Source organism: Capsicum annuum, chromosome 8, assembly GCF_002878395.1.
Source record: "Capsicum annuum cultivar UCD-10X-F1 chromosome 8, UCD10Xv1.1, whole genome shotgun sequence".
In the NCBI taxonomy this organism is placed as follows: Eukaryota; Viridiplantae; Streptophyta; class Magnoliopsida; order Solanales; family Solanaceae; genus Capsicum; species Capsicum annuum.
Window position 1 is genome coordinate 90,937,770 of NC_061118.1, and position 12,969 is coordinate 90,950,738.

General features: G+C 35.5%; 1 protein-coding gene across 3 annotated transcripts; it reads right to left on the reverse strand.

The window, feature by feature from the left end:
* Positions 1 to 1,191: 1,191 nt before the first annotated feature.
* LOC107838896 (protein NAR1) lies at positions 1,192 to 12,364 on the reverse strand. 3 transcript variants are annotated; one of them, XM_016682142.2, is made up of 12 exons: positions 11,977 to 12,329; positions 11,411 to 11,493; positions 8,631 to 8,784; positions 8,237 to 8,423; positions 8,021 to 8,147; positions 7,468 to 7,624; positions 7,179 to 7,228; positions 6,922 to 7,093; positions 4,841 to 4,967; positions 4,650 to 4,741; positions 3,051 to 3,139; positions 1,192 to 1,584 (listed from the first exon to the last, which is right to left on the reverse strand). In XM_016682142.2, the coding sequence occupies exons 1-12, from the start codon at positions 12,091 to 12,093 to the stop codon at positions 1,464 to 1,466; spliced, it is 1,476 nt and encodes a 491-aa protein (XP_016537628.1). In that variant the 5' UTR covers positions 12,094 to 12,329; the 3' UTR covers positions 1,192 to 1,463. The 3 variants fall into 3 exon arrangements, with proteins under 3 accessions (XP_016537628.1, XP_016537629.1, XP_016537630.1); XM_016682143.2 differs by lacking the exon at positions 1,192 to 1,584 and adding an exon at positions 2,548 to 2,942 and having other exon boundaries at positions 11,977 to 12,339; XM_016682144.2 differs by lacking the exon at positions 1,192 to 1,584 and having other exon boundaries at positions 2,548 to 3,139; positions 11,977 to 12,364.
* Positions 12,365 to 12,969: the final 605 nt, after the last annotated feature.

Here is a 12,969-nt window from a genome sequence, read left to right on the forward strand (position 1 = left end):
CGCCACATCTATGGAATGTTTGGACAGTAAGGGTACAGGGTTTAATAAATGTTGTATATACTTGCACAAATTTTCTCTGTAAAAGGTGTATTTATATGGTATATATACTGTATCAACATGATATAAAAGTGTATCAATCAAGTATAAAAGTGTATCAATGTGGTATAAAAGTGTATCAATGTGGTATCAAAGTGTATCAATGTAGTATAAAAGTGTATTAATGTGGTATAAAAGAGTACCAATTGGGTTTAGGAACTGCATGTCCTTGCATAGAATTTCCTTCCTCTTTTTAAAAAAGTGTATCAATATAAAATAAAAGTGTATTAATATGGTATAAAAGTGTATTAATTGATTATAGAGACTGCATGTGCCCAATAAAAAGGAAAATTATTTTAGCCGACTGATTACAGCATGTCCACCTTTTCAAATGTGGACCATTTTTTTTAAAATGATCATACCATGTCCTTTTCCCAAGTAAATACAACTTTGGCCCCAAGTTTAACGACTTATTGCCAAAAATATGACCTATATATAAACCCTTTCCCTTGTATTTGTAACCCACAAAAACATGAGGTAATAAGAAGAAGTTCTCCCTCTCTATATACTTTGTTATTTATTTTAATATTGGTTTTTTATTTTATAACAACATAATTTTACTGATTTACCTTTTATCTACTCCTTTGAAAAAATGGTACTTATAAACTTATTTAGGCTTTTAAAAATATTAATTATGGAGATAAAATAAGATTTTAATTAATTTTATCTTGATTTGATAAATGGACAAATAATTTGGGATACCTTCTTATAATAAGGTGGACAATTAATATGGGACAGAGTTTTTCCTATTTCCTAGAGTTCGTAACATGATTTTCTTCCATTTTTTATTAACGGGTTCAATTTTGGATATACTTCATTACTTCTTCCTTAAAAAGTACAAAGACAAAATTACACTTAGCGGGACGATCAAAACATAACATCATATACAAGACAACTACAAGCATACCACTATAAGACTGGAGTATCAGTTTTGCAAATCATAAGAGAAGACGACCTAAATTCTCTATGAACTGAGACATGAAGGTTCAAAAGTGCAACCAAGTAGAAGAACGTCCATGGCTTTTCAACAATGTGCAGACGCAAAATGAAACTTTTGGTGGAAAAATTACTTAGAATACTCGTCAGACAAAAGCGTTACTCAAGCGCAGGAACAAAAAAGGCCTAATCAAAGCTTAGTACAAGCACAATGTGTTTGACAAACTGTAAAGCTAACTGATTATAAGTAAGCAACGAGGAAAGAACAAAATCTATTAAGAAGAGAATAAATCAAGAATTGAACGAGAATCCAATATGTATTGTGACCTGCCAAAGCATTAAATAAAATTGAGCAACCACTTCTGAAGGCTCAACTCATTGAAGATTCTGTCAATTGACCTCTCCATGAACACATCTCCATGTTGTTGGATTTAACCATGTATACACATGAGACAAATCAATTTCGAGTCGATCCCGGAAATATTGATCAACCTGCCGCTGTTCACCTCATATATAACCTTGCCCAAGCCCACTACAACAACTATAGCAGCCCTGCCACCAATAAACAAAAGCAACTGATGCCGCTGAAGACTGATTTATTCACCTATAAACAATCTACTAAACCCGAACTTGCAAACCAGATATAACTACCTCATTAATAAATCAGTCACTAGCACCTCATCACATATTCATCAAATCTTTAATTTCAAGAATCTGCGGTTGCAGACACAAGCGTATCAAATAAAATTCCTAGAGATTGGAAATGCAGGTGCAGATCTAGCCAAGGGAGCGCAAATCAATATCAGAGGGTGGGGAGTAGGCAAAGTCAAAGTCCTTTTAGGACTCAGAAAAAATTTGGCCATATTGGTAAAGAACTAGGAGGAATAAGTTTGAACAAGCAAAGTCATCATCAAAGGCTCCTTCGGGAATCAACACCAACTTTGATCTAAATTGGTATTGAAATTGCACTAGTGGTGGCTGATTTTTTGTGACTTCTTTTTCAGCTTCAGAGTGAGAATTGGTGATGAGCGTGATGGTGTTTTGGACCAAATGAAGAGGCATAAGACTGGTGGGTGTTTTGGACCTTAATGGGGTAAGAAGTGCACCGGCACCTTGACTCCAAAGTCCAGCAATTTATCTCCTTTACAAAAGGAGGTGACCCAAATCAAGCAGGGACCACCAGTGCTTCAAAGCACCTACATTTTTTTTCAAAAATTTTGGCAAAACACCTTAACTTTCTAATCTAAAATAAACACTTTTGACTTCCCAGAGGCTTTCGCCAAACAGGCTATTACTTTGTATGTCAAGAAGATATGGGCCAGTGCAACTATTTGATATGGGAGCTTGTGCTCTTGCCTCTTAATGAGTAGGGCAAACCTCAAAACAAAGTTCATACCGTATAGCTAAACATTTAACCAAACAGCAGTGCCCAAACAAGAAATGAACATGTATGTGCTCGCGATGATATAAACTAGAACAAGGAAAGGCAGTGTATGAAAACAAATTACACTAAGATTCTGGTAATATTTACTATTGGGATAAAAAGTTGCCGCTCTTTTAACGAATACAAATTATTGGCATAAAAGTTGCCTCTCTTCTCCGAATACAAATTATGTGGCCAAAAAAAATAAAGATGGGGGATTGTGTAATATGACGTACAATACAACTCCTCCAATCCAGATGGGGAATAATGTTGCCATTGCACCCTAGACTATTGTGTAATTTGCAACACAAGTACAAACACAATCTATTTACAGAATGGGGTGAACACGTTCACTACCAAAATTGGACTCTCAAAATTGTGGAGCATGGCCACATGAACATAGACCATGAGCACTTTGGATCAATGCAGTGTAGCATCAAAACCCTCTTCAGATGATCTTGCAGAATAAAAACACCAGCGGGAAACACTGGGAACTTAACCAATCAGTAAAAAGCTGATATTTTGCATTTCCTACCAGTTGTGCAACTGTGAAGTGATACTTTTCACTACAGGATGATATTCGGTATGCAGGTACCTCTTTGCTTTCTCTGAACCAGGATGTTCAAGCCACTCATTGTATAGGCCTTCTATGATGGGATTGTTAAAAGGATCAGCAACCACAACCTGAAACATTAACAAAGAGCATTTGGAGCAATTTTCATAAGATCAGAAAGTTTACATGCAGGGAAAACGATACCATTTAATGTATAACTATTGATAAACAATGTATCCACACTATTATATGCAAAAACAAGGGTTGACTAAACTGTATTATTTACCAATTTTTCAGTTGTTCAAATCTATTCAAATTAGTTCTGTTAAGTATCCCACATCGGGAAAGGGATGGGTAATGGTCTGCTTATATGGACTTGGACAATCCTCCCCTCATGAGCTAGCTTTTGAGGTTGAGTTAGGCCCAAGGTCCATTTCTTTATCATGGTATCAGAGCCAGGCCCACCCAGTTCATTGTTTCCTATGTTGGGCCCCCCGTCTTATATTGTCCACGCTCCAAATGTCCAGCCTTGGGCGTGCGGGGGTGTTGGAGTCCCACATCGGTTCGTTAAAGGGTCCTTGGTCTCCTTATATGGTCTTGGGCAATCCTCCCCTCATGAGCTAGCTTTTGAGGTTGAGTTAGGCCCAAGGTTCATTTCTTTATCATGGTATCAAAGCAAGGCCCACCCAATTCATTTGTTTCCGATGTTGCGCCCCCCATCTTATATTCTCCACGCTCCAGATGTCCCATCCCTGGGTGTGCGTGGGGTGTTGGAGTCCCACATCGGTGGGTTAAAGGGTCCTTGGTCTCCTTATATGGTCTTGGGCAATCCTCCCCTCATGAGCTAGCTTTTGAGGTTGAATTAGGCCCAAGGTCCATTTCTCCATTTCTTTATTAAGTTCCAATCACTGTCAATCTAATTTCTAAAGTTCTTCATTCACAATTACCATCTTCAGTGTTGCTTCTGTGATGGTATCACCTCAGATTTTATGAAGAAGAAGGTGCTTTATGCGAGTTTTCTCCAGTTGAGTTATACTAATTTTTTTTATAATAATGAAATTGTTAGAAGGAAATGGTGCCCCTTTTGAAACTTCTTTGATCTAAAATGCTTGATTTTTAAAATTTGTAGAGGATTCGACTAATAGAGAAATCTGTGTGTGAATTCAAAGGAGCATAATAGGGACAGCTGGGGTGTGAGTCCTTTAGGAAAAGTAAATGGTATGGAAAATGAAATAGGAAAATGAAGAGATCCCACATAATCATGATTTTGCAAATTTTAAAGAGTAGACCATTTTAGTTCATTTGAATCTGATTCAAAGATGAATGTTCATAAACTTCATCATCTCGTAACACGGGGCAAAACAAAAGTCAAAACAAGCAGGTCTTTATAACAGATAAAGTCCCCGTTGGGAGACACTCATATAAATCAGAACAAAAAAGAGAACTTCCATTTCAGCATGTTCATGTTTGACTACTAGAGAGTAGTCAGAGATGAATGTCCCAGGCTTTGCAATTAAAGTAACACATTGTACATTCCTCTGACTTGCCACATATTATAAGCAAAGCCTTTAAGCTGGAGAGGAAATTTCTATAGTCCAAGATGATTATATTATGACAAACTCTCCCAAACATGTAACTTACATTTTCTACATAAGCCGTCTCCAACAGCTGAATGAACTCTTTAGCTGACTGCCCAGGCTGTCGCTTTATTTGTCCGCCACCATTTAAGCATCCTACAATCACGAGGGGAAAATTAAAGACAAACAATTGTAAAATTGAGGCAAGAAGGCTCGGAGCTATTATTCACAAAATAGAAAGATCCAGATTGTCACCTGAAGGGCATGCCATGATCTCCAAGAAATGGTAGTCACACTTTCCCATTTTTAATTTCCTAACAACATTCTGCAGGTTCCGGAAACCATAACATAATGCAAATTTCAGGACAGATTTATCATTCACCTGTGTCCAACAATAGACATCTTGTCAGTATGGCCCACTACTACTCTTTTGCAGCAACTGCTAAAAACTTATTATAAGTACATATTAAAAAAGAACTTTCAACTATAGAAATATAGCTCAAGTTGAAAATATTGAATACGGGCGCCAGGCGATGGTGAAGAAGCTCTACAACCGCTGATAAGTTGGGATTTTACCAACTATCACTAGATTTTATTTAGATTTGTGTTTGAAGCAGTATAATCTATAGTGTAGACCAGTTATCATAAAATAGTATAATCTCACCTAAATTTCGTTGTTTGCAGGGTTAAAAGATTCTGGAAATCTTTGAAGAGAAATTGGAAGAAAAAACAAAGGCAAAAGAATACGAAAAGAGTTCAAGTGCAAGCTAATTTGAAGAAGCCTAGCAGCTTCCGCTGCCTGTGAAAGTTTTATGGGATTCCGAAGTTTTTTGCAGCAGATGGTAACTGTTGGTAGTGGAATTGGGTTCAATCTGGTAGCAATCCGTTAAGGTTTCAGCCGCAACGGCAAAGCGCTGCAGCGAATCTATCGTGTTGGCAGCGAAACTGGAGGCTCCTGAAGTTCAAAATTGGGATTCAACAGCGCTGTCAGTGCTTTCATTTTGTTGGCAACAGAATTAGCAGTATTATTGGTGGTATTTTAAGATGATTGTAAATCAATTAGACTAGTATAAATAGTAGATGGAATTCCTTTTTGATTGGTCAGTAGATAGAAAGAATATTTGGGATGATTGTAAATCAATTAGACTAGTATAAATAGTAGATGGAATTCCTTTTTGATTGGTCAGTAGATAGATAGAATATTTGGGACTTTTTGCTGCTGGACAGCATTGAAGAGGGTTTTTTCTACTGTTCTCAGCAAGGACTCGAGCAACTTTTGAGGATTTCATCACAAGTTTGAACCATTCATCTTATATTTCATGATATTATTAAAAAAAATTATCTGTTAGTTGCCTTTTCATTCATTTCTAGCATGAGTAGCTAAAGTCTCAGCTAGAATCGTAGACCCAAATAGTTTGCAAGTTAATGGCTCATGTATTGTTTGTCATTAATTGCTTGGGTTATGATTAGCTAATCAATTCCATGACTTACTAGGCAACTTAGTGGTGTTCAGCACAAGATTAAGACCTAATTCTCTTAGTTCTAAGCCTCTGGCCTGGGAAGGTGGAACAAGGACTAGGTAAGAATTAATTAGCAAGGACTTGGGTTTTAATAAGGAATTATATAACTCACTCACCAGAATCCAGCTAGGAATAGCTAGGTTCTAACTCGGGTATTCATTAGTTAAAACTTAAAGCATTCCATTAGGTTCCGGTGAACTTAATTGGGGTATGACCATTACTATTATGAGATTTTGGTGGGTAAATTATAATTGAATCATAATAATCAATAAGCCAAGCGATTAGACAAGATAAGAATTTCCCATTAGCTAAAGCAAATCAACTAGGGGATATAACCTTAGCATCTTTAGTCACTTGATTTCAGCTCTTGTTAGTTATTTATTTGCTATCAATTCTGTTGCAATTTTAGTTAAATTCAAAACCCAAACAAATGTGGCATGTCCAGTTATAGATCTCTCTAACAACTAATCAGCTGAACACCTCATATTTACTCCTGGTATTCAACTCGGACTTTCGTCCATTTATATCTACAATCAAGTGTTCAGCCTATTTAGGACTTGATTAGGCTACACCATCCACCACCAAGTGCAATAAACTTTGACATGAGCCATCAAATTAGCAAATCCACAAATGACCAAACACCAAATCATATCCTTGTTAACAGATAGAAACTCTTAAACTACGGATGCAATTGTCTACTCAAAAGAAGATATCGCAGTGTCGGCCTACAGTTACTTGGATTAATAGAACATTATAGGGGCATATAACAACATTCTATAAAATCATGCTCCTAGGAGAAAGCTGAAGCAAACTTACTTCTAGGCTCACTTCTTGGAAATCAGAGTTCCTTATAGTCTTGAACGCTATAGGGCCTTCAACTTCTTGACCTAAAAGCACTTTAGCAACATGACGATAAATGGTCTCTGCATATCCTCCAGAACTTCCCTGAACCCCATAAAGATGGTCCTCCTCATCGATATTTGCAAACCTTTTAAGTACATATTAAGCACTCAATTATAAGAATTTAAATCAAGAAATGAGAATATCAACGCAAGGTGTATAAAAGTGCTTACAATTTATCTAGAGGGGACTCTTGCAAGGATTGAAAATCAACTGCTTTTACCTAGATCAAAGAGGAGAGAGATTGACTGAGTAAACAACACTGTGCCCTTTTTAAAGAACCAAGCATTAAAAGGGTGTAAACAAAAGATAGTAGGGGAGAACAATCGCAAGTATTCCAGTTCAAAAACTAATAATTTATAACTAGTTTCATAAAGATAATTGCAAATATTCCAAGTTCAAGTTCTCACACATTATTACTCTGCGGGAAATGAGTACTGAGAAGCAGAGAACTCTCTTTACCTGTATCAAATCCAAAACCTCTCCTGTTGTCAAAACTGAATCAACCTCTGTAATTTTTTCAGTATCTGAATCCACTTGAAAAACGAACTCTTCACGAGCAGCCTCAAGCTTCTTGTCATAACATGGCATTACAGTCACATGGTATATATCCTTGGGTCTGTTAAAAGAAGCTCTATCAAGCACTAATCAACTGTAACCAGCTCAAAAAATTAACAGCTCCATTTTAGGAGCATTATAACACCTTTAGCTTTTCACCAACTAACATGCAATATCACATATGCGGGAAATATCATAATGCTAAATATCATACTGCCAGCATGGATTTGCTCTGTGAATTTTTTCTTTCCTGTAGGATGCATAAAATGGATGGGAAGCACAACAGGTAGAGAGACGTGATTGCTTAGCACATATTTGCAATACACCGACGTATGATTGATTCTTCTAATAGGTAGACACATCAATACAAGCATCACAGTCCAACAACAAAAGAAATGAAAGATTAAAGTTTACAACTAATGTACAATGCTCAAGAGAAAAGATGGCAACAAGCTACCTTACACTTAGCTTTTGGTACATACAATTCTTGACAACTGCTCCAATAGTTTGTTGGGGGCTCTTAACTGAAGAAATGTATGGAAGAATGTAAGAACCAAGGGTCTTCTCAGCATAGCATATCCAACCTGCAATTTCAACACAAGTAGAGTTGGAACATATCATAAAACACCAAGTAAGAAAATCAGGCAAACATCAAATTAAATGAAGACACTACCTGGACATGCAGAAGAGATCATGGGCAAAGGTGGCTTTGACTCCTCTTTACTTGTACATTGGGATTGTTTATATCGCACCATAAACTCGTTACAAGATTCTATTAGAGTCAAGTCTCTACTGCAGCTGGTATCAAATATAGCTTTCACACCCAGAGACTTAAAAAATGTCGTGAGCTTCCTGAAGACCTGACAAAAGAAGTACAAGCTCATTATTTTCAAACAAATGCAAATATTTTTTTTTCTAACTTCGCGGAAAGGCAAGGACAAATAACCCCACACCAAAAAATCCTGTCTTTCAAGAGCAAAAAGACAAAGTAAGAATTACAATGGTAATATCAGGATATACTGCACAAAGTAAACCATAAATATGAAAATACCAACATCAAAACCAACCTGAAGTGAAGAAAGTCCATAATGAAGAGCCAAAGAGGCCCTAGACTGGGGAGAGAGAGAGACAATAACCGTCCTTCCCCCTTCCAAATTGGAAAGGAACTCATCTAAACTCTGCTTCTCAAGCATGACCGTTTCTGCCGATGTAATGCACCCACTGCAATCATGGATCAAGCTTAGTTGCTCATTGTTGTTAAATCTTATATATAGAGAGTGGCATTTGCTTTTAATAGCCCAAGCAACAAATTTTAAATACAAAGTAAAACTAAATAAAATTAATCAAGTAAACATTTTTAATAGCCCAAGCAACAAATTTTAAATACAAAGTAAAACTAAATAAAATTAATCAAGTAAACATTCTTATGAGTAACTTATAGGAGCTGGACTGACTGCAACGAGGACCAGCGCCTGAGCCTTAATATAGAAACGTTGCCCACAATTCCTTATTACCAAAACAATGAAAAGATTCAAGTTATTTGAATTGTCATAGTTGATCTACAGCTAGGTCCAGTGTTGTTAAAGGGTCACTTAAAAGTGCGGTTAAGCCCTGAAGATCGGTGAAACCAAGTTGGGCACTTCATCTCACTTACCTCTTTAGTGTAGGCGTCAAGGTGCTAAGGCTGGTGCGTTTTCACCCTTTAATAGCACAATGCTAATTAATGAATATATTTGACACAATGATACCTTCGTTGTTAAGAAAATGCCATGGTTGAACTTAAGTGATTAACAATAAGAATCAGAAATTTAGTACAAGAAAATTGGCCACTAAAATCCTAAAATTACATCTTTATTCTAAATCACAGATTTAAATAGACTTTGGACTTGATTGACATGATTTTAACTGCATTAGATTGATTATTTCTGTATAGTCCTTTGTCCAAATAATTACTGTTGGTTTTTAAAGTCATATTCCTGCATTACATTTCCATTTTTATATTTCATTCATTCGTACATATGTTTGCTAGTTTTAGTTGTGCTTTACTTGAAGCTACAATATACTCTGGTGCTTTTCTTGCCTTTCGCTTTTGACTACTCTGGTTAGGGCTCATTTGCTTGAATGTATTATTGGAAATTATACCAGTTCGGCTGCTACTTTCAAGCTTGAATAATCTCTGCTATTGGCGTATTATTCTAATCTAAGTTGCTTGGACTCTCCAAAAATGTTGCCGCACCCGTGTCGCATCCTCCGAAAATGTACTACTTTTTAAGGATCCAACCCGCACCCCACGATATTTTGGAAGGAGTCCGAGCAACTTAGAATCTAATATAACTCAATGTGGTACAGGTATTATTAATATTACTGTATTAGAAATTACATGACAGCCAAAAATGACCTTTAACTATTACATCATTTTTTTAATCATCTCTTACTAATTATATCTCATTTTTTTCTTATCTAATTTGTTTCTAATAATGTTTTTAAAACTAATAATAAAATAATATTTTCATGATTAAAAGGGTGATCCCATACACTTTTTAGCATGCAGCATTTTTTATTTATTTTTTTTGGAAACTCTAGGAAAACCCGCAGCCGCTACAACCTAGCATGCAGCATTTTATTATCCCTCGATATGACTAAAAAGATCAATTATTAGTTTTATGTAGGCCAAATACTTATGTAGCCCCTTAAACTTGTTCAATTGTTCCATTTAAACACTTAAAACTCACGGTACTGGATACCTCAACTTCTCTAGAAGTGTACCAATTTGACACAATTTTGTGAGGCAGACACAGAGTAAAACGTGTGGGACTACACGCATTGCACATGGCAAAGAAACCAACGAGATAACAACATGTGGATTTTATCCCAAATAATAAGGGTAAAAAATCTGAGGAAAAAAGAGAAAATTAAAGCTTTGTGGTTATGGCGTAACAGCCCCCCCCCCTCTTTCTTCTCTATCTTTCTCCTGATAGTGCCTTGTAATGTTTGTTTCCACTATTCCTCCATAATCAACTAGAATGTCATCCAATATTGCTCTTTTCTATTAATGTTAAAAATCTGTTCGTTGAGAAATAAAATAAGTTGCACGGTAGAAAATCTAGGGAAAGAGGAGCACTCCTCCTTTTCTCTTTCTCTCTTTATAACAACTTTCACCTTCATAGATAGCTATATGTTTACATCCAGAAGTGGATACACAGACATACATATACTCCCTTAGTCCCAGAAATTTTGGATTCGTTTTTGGATAATAGATCTTATCATCTCGAGATTCGAAGGGAGGAATTGTACAAATTTTAAGATCTACCTTCTTGCTTACATTTGGAAGTTCTTTAAATGTGTTGCTATTGGAGGAGTTGAATGTTACGTTTCATTATCATGGACAACAGAAGAGAAGAAAAATTGGAAATAGAGAAAGAGGAAGAGAGAAAAAATAAAGAAAAAAGTGAATTAGTCATTTTTCGATTTTGTACGCGCTCAAAGAGAGTGGCAAGCACAAATTTGCCATGTCAGTGAAACGTGTTTAATTGATACACTTGTGGAGAATTTTAGCTGTTCAATAGGTTCTAACCTGAGTTCAAGTGTTTAAATGGAAAAACTGGACAAGTTAAAGGGCCTCATATGTATTTGGCCTTTTACGTAAAACTTCTATAGTAATTGTTTTTATTGACATATGATGATCTTTTTTTCATACACAAAGTTATGTTAAGGTTATTCCGAGATTACTGAAACACTTTATTTCCTTCGATGTATTAGTATATGAAAATACATAGTCATTATGCATTTGTTAATTCAAGCATGGCTGCCTAGAACAGTTATTGGAGCAAGAGAAAAGAGATAATACCTGCAAGCCAAGCAATCTTTGAGAGAAATTTTGACAGGTTCTTTTTGTAGTGGTTTGCTCAAAGCTCCAGCTTTTCCCACATTCTATTCATCCACCAAGAAAAGCATTAACAACATTAGTTAGAACAACCGTATAATACTAAAGTAGGAGGAACGGTTATTCGATCGCATCAAACCCATTGCAGCCCTAAGAACAATCATTTTTCACTCGCACCTTGCCCAAAATATCTTTTTTAGTAACTGTGGTGTCCGGACCAGCTTTCGCACACCTCGACTAATCCCATCGGATACCTGCCTAACTCCCACCAACAACAGGTACACCACGGGATGGACAGAACGTTATTTAACCATAAAGATTCCCCTTTACCCTAAATCACACAGTTCTAAATTCAAATTAGCATGAACAAAATCCATGTGTAAGAGCTCAAAAAGGACCAAAAATCTCAGAAATAAGAAATTACATTAGATGGGTAAGGATGATCCATTAAACTAGAGTAAGAAATATGTGAAAGGAGCTGGCAATAAAATAAAACCCTAACATAACCTTCAAATATGTAAAAAGGGTACCTGGGATTTGTCGATTCTAGAAGAATTAGCATTGAGGGAAACGACACAGCCCTGGGAGGGAGCTATGTAATCATTCAAATCCCCAATTCTGAGAGTCGCAGAGAATTTCTCCGACATCCCCGAAAACTCCTTGATTTCTTATCTATTGATAAAATAAGTTCACCAGAAAAATGAGCTAGCAGGCACCCGCGCCAAGTTGGAACTTGTTTTGAGATCCCAATTAGAGCTGTCTCACAACTTCCCTTTCCTGTCGTATTTTTTCTGACAAAATATGCCGGTCTCTGGATTGCGGTGCCAGATCATCTTAATCCGCAAACTCATCTGTCTTGCTTCCCATGGTAATTTTGAAAAAATAAAATGACTAATTTAGGTGATGAAATTAGAAAGTGACATAAATAATCTTTCGGGCACTTATTTTATATTATATATATAATATTATAATTATTTTATATATAATATTTTTCTTTAAACAATATCATTTAAATTAGATAGTGTGTTTTTATGCACTATTCATTTTTGTTAAATAATGTAAAAAAAATACACAATAAATTATTTTTTTTTGAATAATGCAAAATGTATTTTTTCATACACTATTTTTTTTATTCATATAATGCATAAAAAATACATTATTAATTACTTTTTTATGAATATTGCAAAGTGAACTATTCTTTTTTTAATCAATACAAAAATAGTGCATTATTTATGTACTGGATTATTAATTACTTTTAATATCGTACACTAATTTTATATACTTTTCATTTAATTTTGTACAGTGTAATAATCACTTTTTATATCGTACACTAATTTTATATACTGTTCATTTAATTTTGTATAGTGCAAATGCACTATTCATTTTTGTCAAATAGTGTATAAAAAAATGCACAATAAATTATTTTTTTATGTACATTATCCTTTTTTATCCATATAATTCATAAAAAAAATACACTATTAATTATTTTTCATAAATAGTGCAAAGTGCACTTTTTAAGTGTT

What these genes read in the sequence shown, in the direction of transcription:
- LOC107838896 (XM_016682142.2), bottom strand. Translation starts at nt 12,093, where the DNA reads ATGTCGGAGAAATTCTCTGCGACTCTCAGAATTGGGGATTTGAATGAT. An exon ending in CTAGAATCGACAAATCCCAG is followed by an intron (nt 11,494 to 11,976) that starts GTACCCTTTTTA and finishes GTGGATGAATAG; the next exon opens with AATGTGGGAAAAGCTGGAGC. An exon ending in GATCTCTTCTGCATGTCCAG is followed by an intron (nt 8,148 to 8,236) that starts GTAGTGTCTTCA and finishes TTGAAATTGCAG; the next exon opens with GTTGGATATGCTATGCTGAG.